The sequence below is a fragment of the Acyrthosiphon pisum genome, chromosome X (genome assembly GCF_005508785.2).
Source record: "Acyrthosiphon pisum isolate AL4f chromosome X, pea_aphid_22Mar2018_4r6ur, whole genome shotgun sequence".
Lineage (NCBI taxonomy): Eukaryota > Metazoa > Arthropoda > Insecta > Hemiptera > Aphididae > Acyrthosiphon > Acyrthosiphon pisum.
The window spans coordinates 29,532,954-29,541,141 of NC_042493.1; the positions used below are offsets into that span (position 1 = coordinate 29,532,954).

At 27.4% G+C, this 8,188-nt stretch overlaps 1 protein-coding gene across 1 annotated transcript in view; it reads right to left on the bottom strand.

Annotated features, from left to right (window-relative positions):
- The window catches only part of LOC100164632 (adapter molecule Crk), a 10,183-nt gene extending 3,677 nt beyond the window's left edge, over positions 1 to 6,506 (bottom strand). Inside the window, exons 1-6 of the mRNA XM_001943234.5 lie at positions 6,023 to 6,506; positions 3,517 to 3,673; positions 3,334 to 3,456; positions 2,379 to 2,583; positions 2,185 to 2,313; positions 353 to 442 (exon numbers count right to left, since the gene is read on the bottom strand). Of these exons, the coding sequence (XP_001943269.2) occupies positions 353 to 442; positions 2,185 to 2,313; positions 2,379 to 2,583; positions 3,334 to 3,456; positions 3,517 to 3,554 (585 nt within the window). The 5' untranslated portion in view covers positions 3,555 to 3,673; positions 6,023 to 6,506. The remainder of the gene's footprint in view (positions 1 to 352; positions 443 to 2,184; positions 2,314 to 2,378; positions 2,584 to 3,333; positions 3,457 to 3,516; positions 3,674 to 6,022) is intronic.
- Positions 6,507 to 8,188: the final 1,682 nt, after the last annotated feature.

Consider the following 8,188-nt stretch of genomic DNA (forward strand, 5'->3'; position numbering starts at 1 on the left):
TCGTGCGGGTGTCTTGTCTTCTTAATAATCTGTGGGGGCTAGGTGTATCAATTACAGGCAGAGATATATCTCACCATAAACTAAGTTTAGGTTACTTTTTTTTGAAAGGGGGCTAAGGCCCCAAAGACCCAATATACGCCTATATGCTGACTGCTGAGAGTATACCATAGAAAATTTGTAAGAGTATTTGTATGTAGGAGCTCAATCCATAGAGTTAAATTAGTTGTATTTGCATATAATTGAGTTTGAATTTAAACAAGAATTGTATATAAATACTATTGATACAATTTTAAAATAAATCATGAAAAAGAGTTAATTAACAATATTTTATCAAACAATGCAATTAACTTACTTGAAGACTAGACCGCCTTAATGTTGACTCATTATTAGATCCAGGAATTTGATTACTGTCTTTTATTGGTAATGGTGGATTTCCATCATACTAAAATAAAAAATTAATGTTAAACACAGATTTGATATATATTTTTTTCATAATCAATACTTATACATTATTCATATTTATATTGTTTACATTATGCTTCAGTCAAATAATGTGATTAATAAAAATAAATCATCCTTTCAATATAATTTAAAAAATAACTAAGTATTATGATTGTGTAATAAAATCCTATTTATTAATTAAATCATAATCATTAAAATGTTGATCCTGGTTTTTAATTTAAGTATTGGAACTAGATACGAGCTTATACCACAGTTGATATACATATCGGTTATTATTAGTGTAATTTATTGTAGTTAAGTAATTGTAATTGATTTTCTAAAATAAATAATGCTGCTTAAAAAAAAAAAAAATACAAAGACAAGTTAAATTATAAAATAATAGAAGTTTACTAGCTGTACAATCTGACTTTTCCTGAGAAAAATGAACAAATATAAAATATGGCGCTATATAGATGTATTTCCGTTATTGTGAACCTCAGCTAAGTGGTGCATACATAATTTATCTCTTAAAGTATCAAAGTTATACCAAGTTTCTCGTTTTTACTTAATTCAACCAATGGCGGCTTGGATATAATTAATACAAAACCCGTATCTAATCTAATCGTACTAAAATCTGATGAATAAAAAAAATAACCAAACATTTGTATATATAGACAAAAAATTAAAATTAAAAAGGTAGACAAGTGGGTACCGCTCTGCTGTACAGTATTTGTCGAGCTTATCGTTGTAATGGATGTTTTATATTTGAATTTAATGATAATTCATTTTATACGAAAAACAACTCTGAGCGGAGACATTGTGTCATACTTGTACAAATAATGAAATTAAATAGTAAAATTTTTTTTTATCAAAATATAAAATATCTCATGGTTATAAATAGTGTGACTTTTCAGAAAACTTTGTTGGAAAGCTTCTATTAAAATTTCTTATGTTAGCTAAGAAAATAAAACCCTTTAATGAATTTCTAACTGAAAAATAATTAGGAAAAATTTGAAAAAATTAGCATGGCTAAAAATGAGTCAAAATAGTTTGAAATTTTTACCATGTATGGAATATGCTAATATAAATATTTGGCGAATAATTCAAAAATCTAAATGGTAATAGATCAATTATTTACCACTGAATATCAAAAATCGTTCAAAAGCTCATAAAAAATTTAAGTTGTTTAAGTAATCTTTTTTTTTTTTTGTTATAGGTAGAATTTGAAATTTAGCCACTAGCCACTTTTTTATATACTTAATTACAAAAGTATTATTAACTCATTGTGTATGATGTGCATGTGTAGTGTTTTCAAAAAACTGACAAAAAGTTAGTGTTAGGAATAGCATTTTCACCAAGTTATATGGTTTAGACCAAATATAATATTCAGGTCTAAAGTTATATTCAATCACAACCAATAACAACCATACAATAAATAAAAATATATTATGACAAATGGCGCCACTATTGTATTTTTGTCTTCCAGATTTGTTACTTTTTCGGTCATTTTTCCTAAAATTTTCTTTCATACAAACCATATCCTGACATTTACGAACACAACAAAAAAAGAATCAGCCAAATTGGTAGTGTAGTTTTTGAGATTAGCCGTTTCAAAGAGTATAAGCTATAAGTAGTTTCACGTATATATAGTTAGATAGATAGAAGTTAGTTTATAATTCGTAATAATACAATATTTAGAAAACTATTATTTAATATAATAATTCAAAATATGAAATATCTCACTTTTTGAACATATGGAACTGGAATAGAACCCATTTGACCCATAATATTCTTAGCTGTCCACCATTGTTCTTCGTCTTTTACAAGAATTGTCAAAATATCTCCCTTTCTAAATGGTAGATCATCTTGATCCTAAGGAAAATTAAAAAAAGTATTTTAATATTGTATGTGTATTAATAATTGAAATAAAATCTTACATTTCCAACGAAGTCATACTTGGCAACAACTTTTTCTATTGGTTTAACAGCAGGTTTCAAGAGAGGAGTAGTGTCAAGGTAGTGTAATTTATAAAATGCTAATAAACTAGGCAAATCAGCAAACATCTGATCACCAATTCTATACTTCGTTTCATTATGTTCTTGTATTTTATTGATAATGTAATGACTAACTTTGCTGTCTTCCCTGTAACATCAATATATAATTTATGAAATACAATTATTGTATATACCAAGTTATGGTCTTAATAAAAGTACCAATAAATTATTTTATTTATATTGCCAACAACCGATTATAATTCCTACAATATTAAATAAATGATTAATACATATAATATAAAATTTTATTTTAAAATTAATTCATCAAAGAAAATCCAATTGTTTATACTAAATAAATACAATATGTATTATTATAAAAGTACATACAACTTTATGCCACCATAAAGGAAAATAATATTTCATTCGTATGTTGGGTCAGCAACACTTAAGTCCTTTGATTGCGTAAATTAATATTGGTATGTTTAGCAGTATAGATATTTTTAGCAGTATAGATAGGTATTTATAGCTATTATAATTAAATTCTTTTCAAGTCGCAAAAAAGGAATAGCTCACGTTAAAACTGGACAAGTTTGAATATTTTAGTTTAAACAAGTTGTAAATTATAATGGTTGCATTAAACCAATTTTTGTAATTTTAATTTTCTGTAGCATAAAACTGTGAAAATATAAAAATTTCAGTTTTTATCATTGATAATAAAATAGTAAGAAATAAAATTTTCTAAATCTAAGTTTCATAAGAGCATGTAATTGTATTTTAAGTTTTATTTAAATTAAAAAATATTTTTCTGTAAAAATTGGTTGATATTTTATAAGCCAAATAAATTTTTAAGAATAGTTTGAGTGGAGCTACCCTTATAAATAATTTATAAATTATATACCTCACGCATAGCACATAGTCTCCTTGAATACTGAGGCTATCTCTAATTAAAAATGTTCCACATTCTCGTTCACCCATCAATAGATCAGAAGCTTCAATACGTGACATTTGTCCGAAATACCAACTAAAAAAAAAACAAATGTAAATTTATAATAAAAAATAAAAATGAACAAATTTAATTTACCTGGCTTTGTTATTAGGATCAAAACAATGTGCAGCCATGTTAAAATTATTTTTTACTGATTACTACACAAATAAAGTTTGAAATAAAATAAAAAGTAAAATCATAGTATTGTTTTTGATCAGCTTGTTTATATTTGCATGGCTGTTGAAATCCAAATCTGTAAAACAAATGAAGTTATTTTAAAAAGCATTGCCTAGTTTTGGTGACAAGTGGATTATTTTTATTAATACTTATTATTAATAAGTGTATTAAATTATTATACCTTTTTATTTTTATAATTCCTTTTTTAAATTATTTATTTATGAACTCCAACAGTAAATGCAATTAATATAAAATAATATATTTAACATTTCTAACATCAATATTCATATTCTTTGTCATATTGACCAAAATAAATCTAAATTTGTTTTAAATATATTTAAAGTGATCGGGCAAATATGATATACTATAACCTTGAGCATAACCTTTCATTATTGATTAAATAATGAATGAAATGTCCTATATTTTGATTAAAATATGTGTCATTTATAATTTCTTATGCAAAAACATAGCGTCTATTGATGTATAATGATGTCGTATAAGTATGTAGATTATGTTAATTTTTTGTGCATTCATTTCTGTACTCAGTTTTAAAAGTAGATAGATAAATTACCTAACATTATAAATAGATAAAACTTTTTATTGTAAGTGTAGAAAAATCACCAATCAATTATTTTTGATATAGATATTATTTGTTATTTGATATATTGATATGATATTGATATATATGAAACAATATCAATACTAAAATGTATAGTAAACCGCATCATTAGTATCTATTTAAGTGAGAATATTACTACCTATAAAAAAAGTCTATACTTGATATTTAAGCATAAGAAAAAAATCGATGTTAATCGTGAATGTTTAAAAACAAAATAAAAAAAATGTATCCTCGAATGTATACAAACTTTTTTTTATAGTAACAATTTGTAAAATATCTCTAAAAAAGGTCAATGCAAAAGAAGTAAGTAGTTCACACTGCTCACATTAACTTGTTTTTATAAAGGAACACATTTGTTCACGTTTTTTAAAAAAACCAAACACTTATCAGGTTATTAATTTTATAAATCTATAATTAAAACTTTTAAAAGGTATAAATAATTTTATAAATAATTTTAAAAGAACATAAAAAATACATCATTTTAAGATCACACATGCATTGATCTGCTCAGAATTTAAAATATCTTATAGTTAGGTTATAGTTTAAAATTTAAATTGTAAAGAGTTAAAAATCCATATAACTTTTATTAATCGTAAAAAAGTAGGCAAGTAAGTACCACTTTGTTATACAGTAGATGTTGAGCATGACTCGTCATTGGGTAAGTCATTGTAATAGATAAGTTAAATTTGAATACGATAATAAATCAGAGCATACAAAAAAACAATTTTGAGCAGTCAAACAGAGACATTGAACCAATAATAACAAGTATATTTTATGATAAATTTATATTTCAATACTTGTTAATTTATTTATTTTACTATTAGTAATACAGTGCCCAGATTAAACATTTTTTTTTAAATATTAAGCTTAAGCCCGGCAACTATGGCATTAGCTGTTTTTTTTGTTTGTAGGGGGGAGGAACTGTTGGAAGAAACACATTTGTATGTATGGCAAGGATTTGTAGCTAAAAATCCGGGGTGGTCACATATCCGGGAGCTAGCAACACTGGCCGATACGTACACTCAGAGCATTTCCATTGAATGTACGGACCCCGCCACACCAAGCCACTACAACAATTGTTAGAAACAACATTGCATATATTACCTATATTATAAATATTTAATTATTAAACCTAATAATATATAATATTTATATTATAATATATTGTTGTTACTAATTTTAGAGTCAAAACCAACTTACAGTAGAACGGTGCGAATAGGTTTGTGGTAAGTACCTGTGAATAAACAATAGCTTACAGCTAATCTAAATATTTTTTAAATGTTCAAGGTTTATAAAATATAATAATTTACCTAGGTACATAAAAAATTTGAGTCACTAGGTACAAATATTTTTTTTGAATTACTAAGAAATAATTCGTCATTTTTCATTTAAATAGGTACCTATCTAATCTCTGGAAAATGTTTGAAATAAAATTAACAAACAAAATAATGTTGTTATTCTTGATGTGTTATAAAAACATTTTCTCCACCATTACCACTAATCACTATCAAGTATCAATATTTAACTAGAAAAATTATCTTATTAAATAGTCAATTGAGTCTTTAGAAATAAATTATCAACATTTCAATTGAACGTCAACTTGATTTGTAATTTGTAACCTTTGATAAAAGCCCATTCTAGTAACTATTGGTTTAGACTAGGATTATGACTTAGGGCCCAACAACAATAGTTGAACTCCTGTTAAACAACCGAATTCGGCCGGTAAAATCAGTGGTTCAAGCGTAACCGAGGTTTAAACTATAATTGTAAAACGGGCCCTTATTTATATTATAATGTTAAGCTTACCGGCCAACGAGAAACTTTAAAGAACGACGATATGATGTGCGGTCATGCCATTGCGTGTAACTCGAATGAAGAACGTCTTTTTGACCAGGACAGTCCAAAGTCTGATAACTGTGATTTCGTCTAAGGCAGTGTAGAAGAACGAAATCAAAAACTTCAAGTACTTAGCGCCCGAACACGCTAAACTAACCCAACGGAACAGCGGTCAGCGCACACGATGAGGGGAGTAAACAATGCCGATTTTTGATTCAAAATGATGCTGATGATGACGGCGGCGGCGGTGGTTCCGTTGTCTTGAATCGAACAGTAATAATAAAAGTAATTAATATGATATGTAATGTGCACGTATTCGGTTTTTGTACACCGCCGGCGCTAGTCTAACACAGTTTTGAAATTAAATAAAAATAATAATACAATCAGGAAAACGAAACGCATAAACGCCGCGTTAGTTGTAGGTACCTACCGAATTACGATTCCAAAGTCCGCCGTACTATCATCACACTATATAATAATAACAATCATCTGTCGGTGTTGTACGAGGTACACAAGGTCCACCTCCTCCTCTACCAACACCAGGTCATCATTCTGCCACTACTACTCCACCGTCGCCGACGCTCATTAAAATTATTTTATCGCAAAGATAGCAACAGAGCGGTTGTTATCGACGTATTTTAACGACGAACCGGGAGAAAAAAAATAATAAAAAATAATGATGTTACGTATGGGCACAGAATATAATATGAGCTGATGTAGATATACAATTTTTTATATTTAGTTTTTCACGTCAATCAGAACGTTTTTAGTATGATGGCGTTCAGTGACGCAACTACGAAATTTTTCCAGAGGGCTTACGCACCTACTTAATTGTATCTAACTACTGGTTTGGCACACGAATCGTTTATTCGGATTTTGGGTTTCTGATGCGGATGTATAAATGCATTCAGATTTCCAAACACCGGAATAAAACATTTGAACAAACGTTTGGGGTACTCATAAATTCATAGCCGTTCATATTATGCGGATGGTAGTTAGTATGATAGTATGCAGTTCAGGAGAAATTATAAAAAAGAACTTAACTAATTTTTAGCTAAAATAGGATAGTACATACCTAATAGGAATTCGTAGGTATTAATTAATTCGTATATTCAACTGGTACATTTTTCTTTTCTCTGCAACTAGTGAAACTGATAGTTGCCGTACATTTACCACTTATCAATTCTCATAAGACAGCCGACAATTAAACGCATTAATGTATAATATATTGCCTATGCAAATCTATCAAGGGGTTTTAATAAAAAATATTTATTTTTCAGATATAATTCAGGATGAATGAATATTAATTATTATTATTGAGATTATACTATTAAATATTAATTATGTTAATACAAATTACAATTTAAACAACAAGTATCAATTAAGGTACCTACCTAATTTCAAAAATATATCTTTAGAAAATATAACCTAATGAAACATTTTAAAGTATTTTACTATTCTAATCTATACTCTGTTCAGCGAGAGACCGCGCCACCCACCGACGACCAATGGCAAGGTGTTGCGTGGGGGAACCGGTTTCGATAGCATGGTGATGCAGAGGGATGCGCACAATCGAAGCGTTCTCTCGCTGAACAGAGTATAGTAGGTATGAATAAGGTTCCGTAAAAAATAATTATAATATAAGTACAAGATTACAAACATCACCATTTATACAGAGTACAGACATGATAACATTTTTATTTTCTAATATAGTAATATTATATGTAACATAATGACATTAATTATTTAACTATTAAGAAATAACATTTAAGGTACTGTTATTTTGGATTTTAACGGTAACTATATTTACATTTTTGAGTAATATAACGATTATAACATCATACAACGTATAAACGAAAACTAAACAACATTATCATTGCAAGGGATATACACCTTATAAGTTATAATGTTAATTCAGGCATCAATAAAGTGTTTAAAAAAAAGGTGATTAAAATATTGTGTAAAATATGCAAATTATTTTGAGTTTAAAATTCATAAAAATATTTCTTTTTAAATTTAAGATTTGAAAATTAAATACACGATTCCTAATAAGTTTGTCTACCTTTATCGAAAAAACAAATGTCTACCAGAAAGTCAAATTAAATTTTTAGGAGTGTTTGAAGTTCAAATTTTTAC